We start from the raw sequence: 20,148 nt of genomic DNA, 5'->3' as shown, positions 1-20,148 counted from the left end.
TGTCCCCAGGGATGTCCCCAAGTCCATCCTGGTGTCCCCAAAGTCTCCCCAAGTCCCTCCCAGTGTCCCCAAGGCCACCCCAGTGTCCCCAAGGGTGTCCCCAGGTCCCTCCTGGTGTCCCCAAGGGTGTCCCCAGACATGTCCCAGTGTCCCCATGTCCCCAGGAGTGTCCCCAGGGCCATCCCAGTGTCCCCAGCCATGTCCCCGTGTCCCCAAGGCCACCCTGGTGTCCCCAAAGTGTCCCCAGGTCCCCCCCAGTGTCCCCAAGGGTGTCCCCAGCCATGTCCCTGTGTCCCCAGGGATGTCCCCAAGTACCTCCTGGTGTCCCCAAGGGTGTCCCCATGTCCCTAGGAGTGTCCCCAGGGCCATCCCAGTGTCCCCAGCCATGTCCCAGTGTCCCCAAGGGTGTCCCCATGCCCCTCCCAGTGTCCCCAAAGTGTCCCCAGGTCCCCCCCCGTGTCCCCAAAGGTGTCCCCAGCCATGTCCCAGTGTCCCCAGGGATGTCCCCAAGTCCCTCCTGGTGTCCCCAAGTGCCCAAGGGTGTCCCCAGGTCCCTCCCTGTGTCCCCAAAGTGTCCCCAGGTCCCTCCCAGTGTCCCCAGGGGTGTTCCCAAGTCCCTCCTGGTGTCCCCAGCCATGTCCCAGTGTCCCCAAGGATGTCCCCATGTCCCCAAGGTTGTCCCCAAGTCCATTCCAGTGTCCCCAAGGGTGTCCCCAGGTCCCCAAGGGTGTCCCCAAAAAGGCTCCAACGCTCTCGCTCCGGTCTCAGCTTTATTTGAACGTCCCCACGTGTCCCCAGGTGTCCCCAGGGGTGTCCCCAGGTGTCCCCGCGGTGTCACTTGTAGAACTCGTGCTCCTGCTCGTCCTTCTTGATGACGGTTTTGTACGCCTTCTCAAAGTCCTTGGCCAGCACGATGTACCGGTTCTCCCTGACGGCCAGCATGCCGCCCTGGGGACACGGGACAGTGGCACCTCAGCGTCACCTCAGTGTCACCTGGGACACCTGAGTGTCACCTGAGTGTCACCTGAGTCACCTACACCGAGCCACAGCCACCCCTGTGCCAGCCCCTGTACCTGTTCTCCCTGACGGCCAGCATGCCGCCCTGGGGACAGTGCCACCTCAGCGTCACCTCAGTGTCACCTGGGACACCTGAGTGTCACCTGAGTGCCACCTGTGTCACCTACACCGAGCCACAGCCACCCCTGTGCCAGCCCCTGTACCTGTTCTCGCGCACCGCCAGCATGCCGCCCTGGGGACAGTGCCACCTCAGTGTCACCTCAGTGTCACCTCAGTGTCACCTGAATGTCACCTACAGCCACCCAGAGCCAGCCCTGTGTCACCTGTGTCACCTGTGTCACCCACAGCCACCCCTGTGCCAGCCCCTGTACCGGTTCTCCCTGACGGCCAGCATGCCGCCCTGGGGACAGTGGCACCCGAGTGTCACCTGAGTGTCACCTGGGACACCTGAGTGTCACCTCAGTGTCACCTGTGTCACCTACACCGAGCCACAGCCACCCCTGTGCCAGCCCCTGTACCTGTTCTCACGCACGGCCAGCATGCCGCCCTGGGGACAGTGCCACCTCAGTGTCACCTCAGTGTCACCTGGGACACCTGAGTGTCACCTCAGTGTCACCTGTGTCACCTACACCGAGCCACAGCCACCCCTGTGCCAGCCCCGGTACCGGTTCTCACGCACGGCCAGCATGCCGCCCTGGGGACAGTGCCACCTCAGTGTCACCTCAGTGTCACCTGGGACACCTCAGTGTCACCTGAGTGTCACCTGGGACACCTACAGCCAGCCCTGTGTCACTTGTGTCACCCACAGCCAGCCCTGTGCCAGCCCCGGTACCGGTTCTCCCTGACGGCCAGCATGCCGCCCTGGGGACAGTGGCACCCGAGTGTCACCTGAGTGTCACCTGGGACACCTCAGTGTCACCTGAGTGTCACCTGTGTCACCCACATTGAGTCACAGCCAGCCCTGTGTCACCTGTGTCACCCACAGCCAGCCCTGTGCCAGCCCCTGTACCTGTTCTCCCTGACCGCCAGCATGCCGCCCTGGGGACACGGGACAGTGCCACATGAGTGTCACCTGTGTCACCTGTGTCACCCACACTGTGCCACAGGCACACCATTGTCACCTACAGCCACACCTGTCCCAGGTGCACCCAGGTGTGCCCAGGTGTGCCAGGCCTGTCCCAGACGTGCTGTGCCCAGGTGTGTCTCACACCTGTCCCAGGCGTGCCCAGGTGTGCCCAGCCTGTCCCAGGAGCACCCAGGTGTGCCCAGGTGTACCCAGGTGTGCCCAGGTGTGTCTCACACCCGTTCCAGGTGTGCCCAGGTGTGCCCCACACCTGTCCCAGGTGTGCCCAGGTGTGCCCAGGTATACCCAGGTGTGCCCAGGTGTACCCAGGTGTGCCCAGGTGTGCCCCACACCTGTCCCAGGTGTGCGCTCACCTCCTGGCAGATGGAGTTGATGTCGGCTCCCGAGATCTTGTCCGGCCGCGCCACGTCTGGGTCAGGGGTCAAGGAAACGGCCAGGTGTGCCTCTGGCACATCCAGGTGTGCCCAGGTGTGCCCCTGGTGTGCCCAGGTGTGTCCCTGGCACATCCAGGTCTGTTTCTAACCCCGCCAGGTGTGTTCCTAACCCCCCAGCCATGCCCAGGTGTGTGCCCAGGTGTGCCCAGGTGTGCCCAGGTGTGCCCAGGTGTGGATACAGTCCTCCAGGTCCACCTCCTCGGACAGGTGTGTGCCCAGGTGTGCCCAGGTGTGCCCAGGTGTGGATACAGTCCTCCAGGTCCACCTCCTCGGACAGGTGTGTGCCCAGGTGTGCCCAGGTGTGTTTCTAACCCCCCCAGGTGTGTGCCCAGGTGTGCCCAGGTGTGCCCAGGTGTGGATACAGTCCTCCAGGTCCACCTCCTCGGACAGGTTCATCTTGCCGGTGATGGTGGAGAAGATGAGGCGCTTCTGGCGCCGGTCGGGCAGCGGGAACTCGATCTTGCGGTCCAGGCGGCCCGGCCGCAGCAGCGCCGGGTCCAGCGTGTCCGCGCGGTTCGTGGCCATGATCACCTGGGCACAGGTGAGGGGTCAGGGCACACCTGAGATCCCCAAAACCCCACAAAACCCAAAAAAAACCCCCAAAAACCCCAATAAAACACCGCAAAAACTCAATAAAATCCCATCATTCCCAATCCAGGTGTGCCCAGGTGTGCCAGGCTGGTGGCCATGATCACCTGGGCGCAGGTGAGGGGTCAGGGCACACCTGAGATCCCCAAAACCCCACAAAACCCCAGAAAACACCACAAAAGCCCCAAAAAATCCCATAAAATCCCATAAAACCAGTGAAAATCCTGAGCCAGGTGTGCCCAGGTGTGCCCAGGTTGGTGGCCATGATCACCTGCGCAGGTGACACATGAGGACAACGCGTGAGGACAGGTGAGATCCCAAACCCCAGAAAACCCCCCAAAAAAACCCCAATGAAACCCCAAAAAACCCATAAAACCCAAAAAAATCCCTGGAAAACCCGAGCCAGGTGTGCCCAGGTGTGCCCAGGTTGGTGGCCATGATCACCTGCGCAGGTGACACGTGAGGACACGCGTGAGGACAGGTGAGATCCCAAAACCCCACAAAACCCCCCAAAAACCCCCAAAAATCCCTGGAAATCCCGATCCAGGTGTGCCCAGGTGTGCCCAGGTGTCCGCGCGGTTCGTGGCCATGATCACCTGCGCAGGTGACACGGGAGGACACGCGTGGGGACAGGTGAGGTCCCAAAACCTCATAAAATCCCATGAAATCCCTGAAAATCCCTGAAAATCCTGAGCCAGGTGTGCCCAGGTGTGCCCAGGTGTGCCCAGGTGTCCGCGCGGTTCGTGGCCATGATCACCTGCGCAGGTGAGGGGTCAGGGCACACCTGAGATCCCCAAAACCCCACAAAACCCCAGAAAACACCACAAAAACCCCAAAAAATCCCATAAAATCCCATAAAACCAGTGAAAATCCTGAGCCAGGTGTGCCCAGGTGTGCCCAGGTGTGCCCAGGTGTGCCCAGGTGTCCGCGCGGTTCGTGGCCATGATCACCTGCGCAGGTGACACGTGAGGACACGCGCGGGCACAGGTGAGATCCCAAACCCCAGAAAACCCCCCAAAAAAAACCCCAATGAAACCCCAAAAAACCCATAAAACCCAAAAAAATCCCTGGAAATCCCGATCCAGGTGTGCCCAGGTGTGCCCAGGTGTGCCCAGGTTGGTGGCCATGATCACCTGCGCAGGTGACACGTGAGGACACACCTGAGATCCCCCAAAACCCAAACAAAACCCAAAAAAAACCCCCCCCAAAACCCCAAAAAACCCCAATAAAATCCCATAATTCCCCATCCAGGTGTGCCCAGGTGTGCCCCGGTTGGTGGCCACGATCACCTGGGCACAGGTGAGGGCTCAGGGCACACCTGAGACCCTCGAGGACCACGAGAACCCTCAGAATTCTGTGCCCAGGTGTCCCCAGGATGGTGGCCCTGGGCACACCTGAGGGACAGGTGAGGGCTGAAGGTCACCTGGGCCACACCTGGATCCTCCAGAACCCCAAAATTCTGCGCCCAGGTGTCCCCAGGATGGTGGCCGTGGTCACCTGGGGACATCTGAGGACACCCAGGTCATACCTGGGTCACACCTGGACACACCTGGGCACACCTGGGACACACCTGGGGACACCTGGGTCACACCTGGAGACACCTGGGGACAGCTGGGGACACCTGGGTCACACCCGGGCTCACCTTGACGTTGACGTTCTGGTCGAAGCCGTCCATCTGGTTGAGCAGCTCCAGGAGGATCCGCTGGACCTCGCGGTCGGCTTGGGGCGAAAAACGGCGATTTTGGGACCACGGATTTGGGGGATCCCGCCCAAAATCCCAAATCCCACCCAAAACCACAAATTCTGTCCAGCTGACCCCAAAATTCCATCCAGGTGACCCCAAATTCCACCCAGGTGCTGCTGAGTTTCATCCCGAGGTTCGCCAGAAGGTTCCTCAGCCCCAAATTCCACCCAAAACCCCAAATTCCACCCAGGTGACCCCAAATTCCACCCAGGTGACCCCAAAATCCACCCAAAACCCAAAACCCCCAAATTTCGTCCAGGTGACCCCAAATTCCACCCAAGTGTTGCTGAGTTTCACCCCGAGGTTCTCCAGAAGGTTCCTCACCCCCAAAATCCATTCCAAACTCCACCCAGGACCCCCCAAACCCCACCCCAACGGGGACCCCTCCCCAGTTTGGGGGTCCCAACCCCCTCACCTCACCCCAAGACCACCCAAAGGGTCCCCAAATCCCACCCTGATCTTCATCCCGAGGTTCTCCAGAAGGTTCCTCAGCCCCAAAACCCACCTGAAATCTGCCCAGGACCCCCCAAACTCCACCCAGGACCCCCCAAACCCCACCCCAGTGGAGACCCCTCCCCAGTTCGGGGGTCCGGGCCGTCACCCCCAGTCTGGGGTCCTCCAATCCCACCTTGAGGTTCTCCTGACCTTCATCCAGAAGGTTCCTCAGCCCCAAAACCCACCTGAAATCCGCCCAGGGCTCCCAAATTCCAACCAGGACCCCTCAAACACCACCCCAATGGGGACCCCTCCCCAATTTGGGGGTCCCAGCCCCTCACCCCCACTCTGAGGTCTCCAAACCCCACCCTGAGGTTCTCCTGACCTTCATCCAGAAGGTTCCTCACCCCCAAAACCCACCTGAAATCCACCCAGGACCCCCTGGACTTCACTCAGGACCCCCCAAACCCCACCCCAACGGGGACCCCTTCCCAATTTGGGGGTCTGGGCCTTCACCCCCAGTCTGGGGTCCTTCAATCCCACCTTGAGGTTCTCCTCATCTTCATCCAGAAGGTTCCTCACCCCCAAAACCACCTGAAATCCACCCAGGACCCCCCAAACTCCACCCAGGACCCCCCAAACCCCACCCCAAACAGGGACCCCTCCCCAATTTGGGGGTCCCAACCCCTCACCCCCGGTCTGGGGTCCTCAAACTCCACCCAGGTGTCTCCAAACCTCACCTTGAGGTTCTCCAACAGGTTCCTCAAGCCCAAACTCCACCAAAATCCACCCAAATCCACCCAGGACCCCCAGAACCCCACCCCGACGGGGACCCCTCCCCAATTTGGGGTCCCAGCCCCTCACCCCCGGTCTGGGCGTCGAAGCGCTTGGTGGCGATGGCGTCGATCTCGTCGATGAAGATGATGGCGGGCGCGTTCTCCTTGGCCAGGCGGAAGACGTCGCGCACCATGCGCGGGCCCTCGCCCAGGTACTTCTGCACGAACTCCGAGCCCACCACGCGGATGAAGGCGGCTGCAAAAGACCCAAAAATCCGGGATTGGGACCTCCAAAATCCCAAAAGTCCCCCAAATCCCACCGGGAATCCATGGAGAGCATCAGGAACCCAAAACACCTCCAGAAATCCCAAAAATCCCACCAGGAATCCATGGAGACCATAAGGAACCCATGGAGAGCACCAGGAACCCAAAACACCTCCAGAAACCCCAAAAATACCATTGGGAATTCATGGACAGCACCAGGAACTCAAAACACCTCCAGAAACTCAAAAAATCTGACCAGGAATCTATCCAGACCACCAGGAACCCAAAAGACCTCCAGAAACCCCAAAAATCCCACTGAGAATCCACAGAGACCACCAGGAACCCAAAACGTGGCCAGAAATCCCAAAAAAATCCCACCAGAAACCCATGGAGAACACCAGGAACTGGAAAACTACTCCAGAACCTCATGGAGACCACCAAGAACACCCCCAAAAAATCCCCAAAACTTCCTGGAGACCACCAGGAACCCAAAACACCTCCAGAAACCCAGGTGACCCCAAACCCCACCCAGGTGTTCCTGAACTTCATCCCCAGGTTCTCCAGAACGTTCCTCACCCCAAAAAAACACCCAGAACCTCCTCAAACCCCCCTAGGTGACCCCAAACCCCACGAGATGTCCCCAAACCCCCCCAGGTGTCCTGAAATCCCACCCAGGTGTTCCTGAGCTTCACGCTGAAGTTCTCCAGAAGGTTCCTCACCCCCAAAACCTCCCCAAACCCCACCCAGGTGTCCCCAAGCCCCCCCCCAGATGTCCCCAAACCCCTCCCAGATGTCCCCAAACCCCATGAGATGTCCCCAAGCCCCCCAGATGTCCCCAAACCCCATGAGATGTCCCCAAACCCCATGAGATGTCCCCAAGCCCCCCCAGATGTCCCCAAACCCCTCCCAGATGTCCCCAAACCCCATGAGATGTCCCCAAGCCCCCCCAGATGTCCCCAAACCCCTCCCAGATGTCCCCAAACCCCATGAGATGTCCCCAAACCCCTCCCAGATGTCCCCAAGCCCCCATGAGATGCCCCCAAGCCCCCCCAGATGTCCCCAAACCCCACGAGATGTCCCCAAGCCCCATGAGATGTCCCCAAGCCCCCCCAGATGTCCCCAAACCCCATGAGATGTCCCCAAACCCCTCCCAGATGTCCCCAAACCCCATGAGATGTCCCCAAACCCCTCCCAGATGTCCCCAAGCCCCACGAGGTGTCCCCAAACCCCTCCCAGATGTCCCCAAGCCCCATGAGATGTCCCCGCGCTCACCGGTGGTGTGGTGGGCCACGGCCTTGGCCAGCATGGTCTTGCCGCAGCCGGGGGGGCCGTACATGAGCACCCCCCGCGGGGGGTCAATGCCGATCTGCCGGAGGGGACAGCGCGCGGCTGAGCCCACCCGGAGGTCACCTCAGGGGCCCCAGGGCCACCTCAGGGTCCTCAAGGTCACCTCAGCGTCCCCAGGGCCACCTCAGGGTCACCTCAGCGTCCCCTAGGTCACCTCAGGGTCACCTCAGCGTCCCCTAGGTCACCTCAGGGTCACCTCAGGGGCCCCAGGGCCACCTCAGGGTCACCTCAGCGTCCCCAAGGTCACCTCAGGGTCACCTCAGGGGCCCCAGGGCCACCTCAGGGTCCTCAAGGTGGCCTGGAGGTCCTCAAGGTGCCCTGGAAGTCACCTCAGCGTCCCCTAGGTCACCTCAGGGTCACCTCAGGGGCCCCAGGGCCACCTCAGGGTCACCTCAGCGTCCCCAAGGTCACCTCAGGGTCACCTCAGGGGCCCCAGGGCCACCTCAGGGTCACCTCAGCGTTCCCAAGGTCACCTCAAGGTCCTCAAGGTCACCCGAGGGTCCTCAAGGTGGCCTGGCGGTCCTCAAGGTGGCCTGGAGGTCACCTCAGGGTCCCCAAGGTCACCCGAGGGTCCTCAAGGTCACCCGAGGGTCCTCAAGGTGGCCTGGTGGTCCTCAAGGTGGCCTGGAGGTCACCTCAGGGTCCCCAGGGCCACCTCAGGGCCACCTCAGGGTCCTCAAGGTCACCTGGAGGTCACCTCAGGGTCACCTGGAGGTCACCTCAGCGTCCCCAGGGCCACCTCAGGGTCACCTCAGGGTCCCCAAGGTCACCTCAGAGTCCTCAAGGCCACCCGCGGCCACCTCAGCATCCCCAGGGCCACCTGGAGGTCACCTCAGGGGCCCTGAGGCCACCCGTGGCCACCTCAGGGTCCTCAAGGTGGCCTGCGGGTCCTCAAGGTCACCTGAGGGTCCTCAAGGTCACCTCAGGGTCCCCAAGGGCACCTGGAGGTCACCTCAGGGTCCCCTAGGTGGCCTGGAGGTCACCTGAGGGTCCTCAAGGTCACCCAAGGGTCCTCAAGGTGGCCTGGAGGTCCCCGAGGTCCCCTGGATGTCCCCACAATGTCCCCAGGGTGTCCCCTGGCTGTCCCTGATGTCCCCAGGGTGTCCCCTGGCTGTCCCCAGTGTCCCCGATGTCCCCTGGCTGTCCCCAGTGTCCCCTGGGTGTCCCCCGGGTGTCCCCTGGGTGTCCCTGGATGTCCCCTGGGTGTCCCCAATGTCCCCAGGATGTCCCCAGGATGTCTCCCAGGTGTCCCCTGGATGTCCCCTGGCTGTCCCCTGGGTGTCCCTGGATGTCCCCTGGCTGTCCCCGTGATGTCCCCAGGGTGTCCCTGAAGTCCCCTGGGTGTCCCCAATGTCCCCAGTATCCCCTGGGTGTCCCTGGGTGTCCCCTGGGTGTCCCCGTGATGTCCCCTGGCTGTCCCTGATGTCCCCTGGGTGTCCCTGGGTGTCCCTGGCTGTCCTTGGGTGTCCCCAGTGTCCCCTGGATGTCCCCTGGGTGTCCCCTGGGTGTCCCTAATGTCCCCAGGGTGTCCCCAGGGTGTCCCCGGTGTCCCCAATGTCCCCTGGCTGTCCCCAGGATGTCCCCAGGGTGTCCCCACGATGTCCCCAGGGTGTCACTGATGTCCCCTGGCTGTCCCTGGCTGTCCCCAGTGTCCCCTGGGTGTCCCCTGGGTGTCCCCGTGATGTCCCTGATGTCCCCATGATGTCCCCTGGATGTCCCCTGGGTGTCCCCACAATGTCCCCTGGATGTCCCTGGATGTCCCTGGCTGTCCCTGGGTGTCCCCAAGGTCCCCAGGGTGTCCCCAGGGTGTCCCCGATGTCCCCAATGTCCCCAGGGTGTCCCCTGGGTGTCCCTGGATGTCCCCACGATGTCCCCAGGGTGTCACTGATGTCCCCTGGGTGTCCCCTGGCTGTCCCCAGTGTCCCCTGGGTGTCCCCACGATGTCCCCAGGGTGTCGCTGATGTCCCCCTGGCTGTCCCTGGGTGTCCCCTGGGTGTCCCTGGATGTCCCCACGATGTCCCCAGGGTGTCACTAAGGTCCCCTGGCTGTCCCTGGCTGTCCCCAGTGTCCCCTGGGTGTCCCCTGGGTGTCCCTGGCTGTCCCTGATGTCCCCATGATGTCCCCTGGATGTCCCCAGGGTGTCCCCAGGGTGTTCCCAATGTCCCCAATGTCCCTGATGTCCCCAATGTCCCCAGGGTGTCCCCTGGGTGTCCCCTGGCTGTCCCTAATGTCCCCAGGGTGTCCCCAATGTCCCCTGGCTGTCCCCAGGATGTCCCTGGGTGTCCCTGATGTCCCCACAATGTCCCCTGGCTGTCCCCAATGTCCCCAGGGTGTCCCCAATGTCCCCAGGGTGTCCCCAATGTCCCTGATGTCCCCTGGCTGTCCCCAGGATGTCCCCAGGGTGTCCCTGGCTGTCCCTGATGTCCCCAGGGTGTCCCCAGGGTGTCCCCAATGTCCCCACGATGTCCCCAGGGTGTCCCCGATGTCCCCGATGTCCCCGCGGTGTCACCTGCTTGTAGAGCTCGAAGTGGGTGAGGGGCAGCTCCACGGCCTCGCGCACCTCCTGCTTCTGGATGTCCATGCCGCCGATGTCGGCGTACACCACGTCCGGCTTCTGGTCTGGGGGCAAACTGGGATGGACTGGGGCAAACTGGGACCAACTGGGACCAACTGGGACCAGTTTGGGACCAGCTGGGACAAACTGGGGCAAACTGGGACCAGTCTGGGGCCACTGGAACATCTCCAAGGTCAACTGGAGACACCAAAGGGTGACCAAGGAGTGACCACCACGTCCGGCTTCTGGTCTGGGGGCAAACTGGGATGGACTGGGGCAAACTGGGGCAAACTGGGACGGACTGGGGGCAGCTGGGGGCAACTGGGACAAACTGGGGGCAACCAGAACTTCTCCAAGGTTAACTGGAGACACCAAGGAGTGACCAAGGAGTGACCAAGGAGTGACCACCACGTCCGGCTTCTGGTCTGGGGGGCAATGGGGGCAAACTGGGACAAACTGGGGTGGACTGGGGCAAACTGGGACAAACTGGGGGCAACTGCGATGGACTGGGAGCAACTGGAGACACCAAAGGGTGACCAAGGAGTGAGCAAGGAGTGACCAAGGAGTGACCACCGTGTCAGGCTTCTGGTCTGGGGGGCAATGGGAGCAAGTGGGGCAAACTGGGACAAACTGGGACCAACTGGGACCAGTTTGGGGTAACTGGGGACAACTGGGATGGACTGGGAGCAACTGGAGACACCAAAGGCTGACCAAGGAGTGACCAAGGAGTGACCACCACGTCCGGCTTCTGGTCTGGGGGGCAACTGGGGTCACTGGGGCAAACTGGGACAAACTGGGACGGACTGGGACCAGTTTGGGGTAACTGGGGACAACTGGGATGGACTGGGAGCAACTGGAACATCTCCAAGGTCAACTGGAGACACCAAACAGTGACCAAGGAGTGACCACCACGTCCGGCTTCTGGTCTGGGGGGGCAAGGGGTCAACTGGGATGGACTGGGACAAACTGGGGGCAACCGGGGGCAACTGGGATGAGCTGGGATGGACTGGGGTGGACTGGGGTCAACTGGAACATCTCCAAGGTCAACTGGAGACACCGAAGGGTGACCAAGGAGTGACCAAGGAGTGACCAAGGAGTGACCACCACATCCGACTTCTGGTCTGGGGGCACAAGGGGGCAACTGGGACCAACTGGGATGGACTGGGAACAAGCCCAGGTGAGCCCAGGTGTGCCCAGGTGTGCCCAGGTGTGCCCAGGTGACACCTGCTGACCCCAGCACGGCTCCACTCAACATCTCATGGCCCCAAGATGACTCCAGTTGACCTCTGACAACCCCATAACCCCATTTTTTGGACCCCAAACCCCGTTTTTCCACCCCAAAATGACATTTTACGGCCCCCAGGTGTGCCCAGGTGTGCCCAGGTGACACCTGCTGACCCCAGCACGGCTCCAATCAACATCTCATGACCCCAGGATGACTCCAGTTGACTTCTGATGACCCCAAGCGCCATTTTTTCACCCCAAATGCTGGTTCTTCACCCCAAAGTGACGTGTTATGGATCCCAGGTGTGCCCAGGTGAGCCCAGGTGACCCCAGCACGGCTCCACTCAACATCTCATGACCCCAAGGTGACTCCAATTGACTTCTGATGACCTCAAATCCCGTTTTTTTCACCCCAAGTGCTGGTTCTTCACCCCAAAATGACGTGTTATGGATCCCAGGTGTGCCCAGGTGTGCCCAGGTGTGCCCAGGTGTGCCCAGGTGACACCTGCTGACCCCAGCATGGCTCCACTCAACATCTCATGACCCCAAGGTGACTCCACTTGACCTCTGACAACCCCATAACCCCATTTTTTGGACCCCAAACCCCGTTTCTTCACCCCAAAACGACATTCTCTGGCCCCCAGGTGCGGCCAGGTGCGCTCACCTGAGGTGAGCATCATGATGCTGCTGTCGGCCTCGGGCGGCAGGACGTCCACCAGGGCGTTGCTGTGCTTGTGCAGCGCCACCGAGGCGTTGGGCTTCAGCAGCTCGCGGTCGATGGTGCTCAGGATGCGCACGTAGTAGTTGGAACCTGCGGGCGCACCTGGCGCTCACCTGGCGCTCACCTGGCGCTCACCTGGCGCTCACCTGGCGCTCACCTGGGGATCACCTGGCGCTCACCTGGGCCAGGTGAGACGCCGCGACCGGCCCCGGGGTGGACACAGGGAGGGGTGGCCGTCTCCAGGTTCCATCCCTACGTCCTCACCACGCCCAAGTGTGCCCAGGTGTGCCCAGGTGAGCACTCAGGTGTGCCCAGGTGAGCACTCAGGTGTGCCCAGGTGCATGCCCAGGTGTGGGCCCAAGTGAGCCCAGGTGTGTGGCCGGGTGTGTGGCCAGGTGAGCCCAGGTGTGCCCAGGTGAGCCCTCAGATGTGCCCAGGTGAGCCCCCAGGTGTGCCCAGGTGTGTGCCCAGGTGAGCCCAGGTGTGTGCCCAGGCATGCCCAGGTGAGCCCTCAGGTGTGCCCAGGTGTGTGCCCAGGTGAGCCCAGGTGTGTGCCCAGGCATGCCCAGGTGAGCCCCCAGGTGAGCCCAGGTGTGTGCCCAGGCATGCCCAGGTGAGCCCTCAGGTGTGCCCAGGTGTGTGCCCAGGTGTGCCCAGGTGTGTGGCCAGGCATGCCCAGGTGAGCCCCCAGGTGTGCCCAGGTGTGTGCCCAGGCATGCCCAGGTGAGCCCTCAGGTGTGCCCAGGTGTGTGCCCAGGTGAGCCCAGGTGTGTGCCCAGGCATGCCCAGGTGAGCCCCCAGGTGAGCCCAGGTGTGTGCCCAGGCATGCCCAGGTGAGCCCTCAGGTGTGCCCAGGTGTGTGCCCAGGTGTGCCCAGGTGTGTGGCCAGGCATGCCCAGGTGAGCCCCCAGGTGTGCCCAGGTGTGTGCCCAGGCATGCCCAGGTGAGCCCTCAGGTGTGCCCAGGTGTGTGCCCAGGTGAGCCCAGGTGTGTGCCCAGGCATGCCCAGGTGAGCCCTCAGGTGTGCCCAGGTGAGCCCTCAGGTGTTCTCACCTGTGGTGGTCCCCACAATGACCATGGTCTGCTCCACCCTCTGTGGTGGCCAATGGGGAACTTCCCCACCTATCCCAGGTGTGCCCAGGTGTGTGCCCAGGTGTGCCCAGGTGTATCTGACTGAGCCCAGGTGCTCCCACCTATCCCAGGTGTACCCAGGTGTATGTGACTGTACTCAGGTGTGTGCCCAGGTGCTCCCACCTATCCCAGGTGTGCCCACCTACCCCAGGTGTGCCCAGGTGTGTCTCACTGTGCCCAGGTATGCCCAGGTGTGCCCAGGTGGGTCTGTACCCGTGCCCAGGTGTGTGCCCAGGTGTGTCTGACTGTGCCCAGGTGTGCCCAGGTGTGCCCAGGTGTGCCCAGGTGTGTGCCCAGGTGTATCTGACTGTGCCCAGGTGTGCCCAGGTGTGTGCCCAGGTGTATCTGACTGTGCCCAGGTGTGCCCAGGTGTGTGCCCAGGTGCGTTACCTGTGGTGGAGCCCACCATGGCACTGTTCTGGTCCACGGCCTCCAGGAACTGGCCCATGACCAGCGGGACACGGCCAGCCCCACATCCCCACCTACCCCAGGTGAGCCCAGGTGTGCCCAGGTGTATCTGACTGTGCCCAGGTGTGCCCAGGTGTGTGCCCAGGTGTGCCCAGGTGTATCTGACTGTGCCCAGGTGTGTCTGTACCTGTGCCCAGGTGTGCCCAGGTGTATCTGACTGTGCCCAGGTGTGCCCAGGTGTGTGCCCAGGTGTGCCCAGGTGTATCTGACTGTGCCCAGGTGTGCCCAGGTGTGTGCCCAGGTGTGTCTGACTGTGCCCAGGTGTGCCCAGGTGTGTGCCCAGGTGTGCCCAGGTGTATCTGACTGTGCCCAGGTGTGTCTGACTGTGCCCAGGTGTGTGCCCAGGTGCGTTACCTGTGGTGGAGCCCACGATGGCGGTGTTCTGGTCCACGGCCTCCAGGAACTGGCCGATGACCAGCGGGACACGGCCAGCCCATCCCCACCTATCCCAGGTGTGCCCAGGTGTGCCCAGGTGTGTCTGTACCTGTGCCCAGGTGTGCCCAGGTGCGTTACCTGTGGTGGAGCCCACGATGGCGGTGTTCTGGTCCACGGCCTCCAGGAACTGGCCGATGACGAGCGGGATGCTCTGGATGCGCTTCACCTCCTCCTGCGCGTGCAGGAACTCCTTCTTCAGGTTGCGCTGCTCGTCCTTGATGTACTCCTCCTGCACCTCCAGGAACTCCAGCTCCTGCTGCAGCTTCTGCACGTGAGACACACACCTGAGACACCTGAGTGACAGGTAAAACACACCTGAGACACCTGAGACACACCTGAGGGACACCTGAGACACCTGAGGGACACCTGGGCACAGGCAGGGCTGAGCTCCTCCTGCACCTCCAGGAACTCCAGCTCCTGCTGCAGCTTCTGCAGGTGAGACAGGTGAGACACACCTGAGACACCTGAGACACACCTGAGACACACCTGAGACACACCTGAGACATGCCTGAGACATGCCTGAGACACCTGAGGGACACCTGGGCCATGGGGCTCAGGGCTGAGCTCCTCCTGCACCTCCAGGAACTCCAGCTCCTGCTGCAGCTTCTGCACGTGAGACAGGTGAGACACACCTGAGACACACCTGAGACACAGCTAAAACACCTGAGACACCTGAGGGACACCTGGGCACAGGCAGGGCTGAGCTCCTCCTGCACCTCCAGGAACTCCAGCTCCTGCTGCAGCTTCTGCACGTGAGACACACACCTGAGACACCTGAGACACACCTGAGACACCTGAGAGACACCTGAGACACACCTGAGACACCTGAGGGACACCTGAGACACACCTGAGACATGCCTGAGACACCTGAGGGACACCTGAGACACACCTGAGACACAGCTAAAACACCCTGAGACATGCCTGAGGGACACCTGAAACACCTGAGGGACACCTGAGACACCTGAGGGACACCTGAGACACCTGAGGGACAGCTAAAACACCTGAGGGACACCTGGGCACAGGCAGGGCTGAGCTCCTCCTGCACCTCCAGGAACTCCAGCTCCTGCTGCAGCTTCTGCAGGTGACACAGGTGAGACACACACCTGAGACACACCTGAGACACACCTGAGCCACAGGTAAAACACACCTGAGACACCTGAGAGACACCTGAGGAACACCTGAGGGACACCTGAGACACACCTGAGGGACACCTGAGACACACCTGAGACACACCTGAGACATGCCTGAGGGACACCTGAGGGACACCTGAGCCACAGGTAAAACACCTGAGGGACACCTGAGGGACACCTGAGGGACACCTGAGCCACAGGTAAACACACCTGAGGGACACCTGAGCCACAGGTAAACACACCTGAGGGACACCTGAGCCACAGGTAAACACACCTGAGGGACACCCGAGACACACCTGAAACATCTGAGACACGCCTGAGGGACACCTGGGTCAGGAGATATTGTCACACAGGTGTGCTCTCACCTTGTACCTGCTCTACAGCTCCTGGAACCCCTCACACCTGTCCCCTCACCTGTCCCAGGTGTGTCACACCTGTCACTCACCTTGTACCTGCTGTACAGGTCATTCCCAGCCCTCACCTGTCCCAGGTGTGTCACACCTGTCACTCACCTTGTACCTGCTGTACAGCTCCTCCAGGTCCCTGTAACCCCTCCCCTGTCGCACAGGTAACCCCACAGGTGTGTCACACCTGTCCCAGGTGTGTTCTCACCTTGTACCTGCTGTACAGGTCCTCCAGGTCCTCGGGCTCCGGCACCAGGAAGGAGAGGCCGGGCAGGGGCCGGGGGGCGGCCGAGGCCGGGACATCGTCCTGGGCAGGTGAGAGACAGGTGAGATCCCACAGGTGAGATATGGACAGGTGAGACAGGTGAGACAGGTGAGATATGGACAGGTGAGACAGGTGAGATCACACAGGTGAGATCAGACAGGTGAGATATGGACAGGTGAGACCACACAGGTGAGATCACACAGGTGAGATCAGACAGGTGAGATCACACAGGTGAGATCAGACAGGTGAGACCACACAGGTGAGATCAGACAGGTGAGATCACACAGGTGAGATCACACAGGTGAGATCAGACAGGTGAGATCAGACAGGTGAGATCACACAGGTGAGATCAGACAGGTGAGATCACACAGGTGAGATCACACAGGTGAGATCACACAGGTGAGATCAGACAGGTGAGATCACACAGGTGAGATCGCACAGGTGAGATCAGACAGGTGAGATCAGACAGGTGAGATCAGACAGGTGAGATCACACAGGTGAGATCGCACAGGTGAGATCAGACAGGTGAGATCAGACAGGTGAGATATGGACAGGTGAGATCAGACAGGTGAGATCAGACAGGTGAGATCAGACAGGTGAGATCACACAGGTGAGATCGCACAGGTGAGATCACACAGGTGAGATCACACAGGTGAGATCAGACAGGTGAGATCAGACAGGTGAGATCAGACAGGTGAGATCAGACAGGTGAGATCAGACAGGTGAGATCACACAGGTGAGATCAGACAGGTGAGATCAGACAGGTGAGATATGGACAGGTGAGATCAGACAGGTGAGATCACACAGGTGAGATCAGACAGGTGAGATCAGACAGGTGAGATCAGACAGGTGAGATCACACAGGTGAGATCAGACAGGTGAGATCAGACAGGTGAGATCACACAGGTGAGATCAGACAGGTGAGATCACACAGGTGAGATCGCACAGGTGAGATCACACAGGTGAGATCAGACAGGTGAGATCACACAGGTGAGATCACACAGGTGAGATCAGACAGGTGAGATCAGACAGGTGAGATCAGACAGGTGAGATCACACAGGTGAGATCACACAGGTGAGATCACACAGGTGAGATCAGACAGGTGAGATCACACAGGTGAGATCAGACAGGTGAGACCACACAGGTGAGATCAGACAGGTGAGATCACACAGGTGAGATCAGACAGGTGAGATCAGACAGGTGAGATCACACAGGTGAGATCAGACAGGTGAGATCACACAGGTGAGATCACACAGGTGAGATCAGACAGGTGAGATCACACAGGTGAGATCACACAGGTGAGATCAGACAGGTGAGATCAGACAGGTGAGATCACACAGGTGAGATCAGACAGGTGAGATCACACAGGTGAGATCAGACAGGTGAGATCAGACAGGTGAGATCACACAGGTGAGATCAGACAGGTGAGATCACACAGGTGAGATCGCACAGGTGAGATCAGACAGGTGAGATCAGACAGGTGAGATCACACAGGTGAGATCACACAGGTGAGATCAGACAGGTGAGATCAGACAGGTGAGATCACACAGGTGAGATCACACAGGTGAGATCAGACAGGTGAGATCAGACAGGTGAGATCACACAGGTGAGATCAGACAGGTGAGATCACACAGGTGAGATCAGACAGGTGAGATCAGACAGGTGAGATCACACAGGTGAGATCAGACAGGTGAGATCACACAGGTGAGATCGCACAGGTGAGATCAGACAGGTGAGATCAGACAGGTGAGATCACACAGGTGAGATCACACAGGTGAGATCAGACAGGTGAGATCAGACAGGTGAGATCACACAGGTGAGATCAGACAGGTGAGATCAGACAGGTGAGATCAGACAGGTGAGATCACACAGGTGAGATCAGACAGGTGAGATCAGACAGGTGAGATCAGACAGGTGAGATCACACAGGTGAGATCACACAGGTGAGATATGGACAGGTGAGATCAGACAGGTGAGATCACACAGGTGAGATCAGACAGGTGAGATCACACAGGTGAGATCAGACAGGTGAGATCAGACAGGTGAGATCAGACAGGTGAGATCACACAGGTGAGATCAGACAGGTGAGATCACACAGGTGAGATCAGACAGGTGAGATCAGACAGGTGAGATCAGACAGGTGAGATCACACAGGTGAGATCAGACAGGTGAGATCACACAGGTGAGATCAGACAGGTGAGATCACACAGGTGAGATCAGACAGGTGAGATCAGACAGGTGAGATCACACAGGTGAGATATGGACAGGTGAGATCAGACAGGTGAGATCAGACAGGTGAGATCAGACAGGTGAGATCAGACAGGTGAGATCAGACAGGTGAGATCACACAGGTGAGATCACACAGGTGAGATCAGACAGGTGAGATCGCACAGGTGAGATCACACAGGTGAGATCAGACAGGTGAGATCACACAGGTGAGATCACACAGGTGAGATATGGACAGGTGAGATCAGACAGGTGAGATCAGACAGGTGAGATCAGACAGGTGAGATCACACAGGTGAGATCAGACAGGTGAGATCAGACAGGTGAGATCAGACAGGTGAGATCACACAGGTGAGATCACACAGGTGAGATCACACAGGTGAGATCAGACAGGTGAGATCAGACAGGTGAGATCAGACAGGTGAGATCACACAGGTGAGATCAGACAGGTGAGATCACACAGGTGAGATCAGACAGGTGAGATCAGACAGGTGAGATCAGACAGGTGAGATCACACAGGTGAGATCACACAGGTGAGATCAGACAGGTGAGATCAGACAGGTGAGATCGCACAGGTGAGATCAGACAGGTGAGATCACACAGGTGAGATCACACAGGTGAGACCACACAGGTGAGATATGGACAGGTGAGATCAGACAGGTGAGATCAGACAGGTGAGATCAGACAGGTGAGATCAGACAGGTGAGATCAGACAGGTGAGATCACACAGGTGAGATCACACAGGTGAGATCGCACAGGTGAGATCAGACAGGTGAGATCAGACAGGTGAGATCAGACAGGTGAGATCACACAGGTGAGATCAGACAGGTGAGATCACACAGGTGAGATCACACAGGTGAGACCACACAGGTGAGATATGGACAGGTGAGATCAGACAGGTGAGATATGGACAGGTGACAGAGGACAGGTGAGACAGGCACCCAAAAATGGGGGAGGGGCACCCACAGGTGAGGGGGGACACCTGGGGTGGGGGGGGGCAGGACAGCTGGGGGATCCTGGGGGAAATTCCCAAATTTTGGGAAATCTGGGGGAAAATTCCCAAATTTTGGGGGAAAGTTCCCAAATTTTGGGGGATCCTGTGAAAAAGTTCCCAAATTTTGGGAGATCCTGAGGAAAAAATCCCAAATTTGGGGGATTCTGTGGGGAAAATCCCAAATTTTGGAGGATTCTGAGGAAAAATTCCCAAATTTTGGGGAATCTTGAGGGGAAATTCCCAAATTTTGGGGGAAAATTCCCAATTTTTGGGGGAAAATTCCCAAATTTTGGGGAATCTTGAGGGGAAATTCCCAAATTTTTGGGGGATCCTGGGTGGAAATTCCCAAATTTTTGGGAACCCTGAGGGGAAATCCCCAAACTTTGGGGGAAAATTCCCAAATTTCGGGGTCCCTGAGGGTTCTTTGGGGGAGTCCCGCCGCCATTTTGGGCCCCCCCCCAATTGGTATCACCCAAGGGGGCGTGGCCAAACCCGGAAGTGGGCGGAGCCCGGCGCAGCGGGTACCCCTAAACCCCCCCCGGGCCCCTCCCCCCCCCTCCCGCGCGCCCTTTTTGGGGTCCCCCGGGCGCTCCCCCCCTTCCCCTCCCCCCCCCGAGGTTTTGGGGACCCCCCGGGGGTTTTGGGGACCCCCCCGGGCCCCTCCCCCCGCACCTGCGGCTTCTCCCCGAGCAGCCCCAGCTCCTCCATCGTGACTGCGCGCGACGGAACTGACGTCAGCGCGGCACGGCCGGCGCGGTGACGTCAGGGCGCGGCTTGGCGCATGCGCGGCCGGCGGGGCCGTGCGGAGCTCCCAGTGACTCCCAGTACGGACCAGTATAAACCAGTACGGGCCGGTACGGACCAGTATGGCCCAGTAAATCCCAGTTTGGACCAGTAAATCCGATTATAA

General features: G+C 60.1%; 1 protein-coding gene across 3 annotated transcripts; it reads right to left on the bottom strand.

The window, feature by feature from the left end:
- Positions 1–757: 757 nt before the first annotated feature.
- LOC135291981 (26S proteasome regulatory subunit 6B-like) lies at positions 758–20,049 on the bottom strand. 3 transcript variants are annotated; one of them, XM_064406212.1, is made up of 11 exons: positions 19,911–20,049; positions 15,965–16,063; positions 14,301–14,487; positions 12,132–12,278; positions 10,199–10,308; positions 7,615–7,708; positions 6,167–6,334; positions 4,766–4,842; positions 2,898–3,066; positions 2,455–2,510; positions 758–948 (listed from the first exon to the last, which is right to left on the bottom strand). In XM_064406212.1, the coding sequence occupies exons 1-11, from the start codon at positions 19,944–19,946 to the stop codon at positions 835–837; spliced, it is 1,257 nt and encodes a 418-aa protein (XP_064262282.1). In that variant the 5' UTR covers positions 19,947–20,049; the 3' UTR covers positions 758–834. The 3 variants fall into 3 exon arrangements, with proteins under 3 accessions (XP_064262282.1, XP_064262283.1, XP_064262284.1); XM_064406213.1 differs by lacking the exon at positions 758–948 and adding an exon at positions 1,628–1,711; XM_064406214.1 differs by lacking the exon at positions 758–948 and adding an exon at positions 1,801–1,878.
- Between the last annotated feature and the right edge of the window lie 99 nt (positions 20,050–20,148).

This window comes from Passer domesticus, unplaced genomic scaffold (genome assembly GCF_036417665.1).
Source record: "Passer domesticus isolate bPasDom1 unplaced genomic scaffold, bPasDom1.hap1 HAP1_SCAFFOLD_172, whole genome shotgun sequence".
Taxonomy (NCBI): domain Eukaryota; kingdom Metazoa; phylum Chordata; class Aves; order Passeriformes; family Passeridae; genus Passer; species Passer domesticus.
The sequence above is the reverse complement of the archived record's forward strand: the minus strand, read 5'-3'. Positions and strand labels throughout refer to the sequence as shown.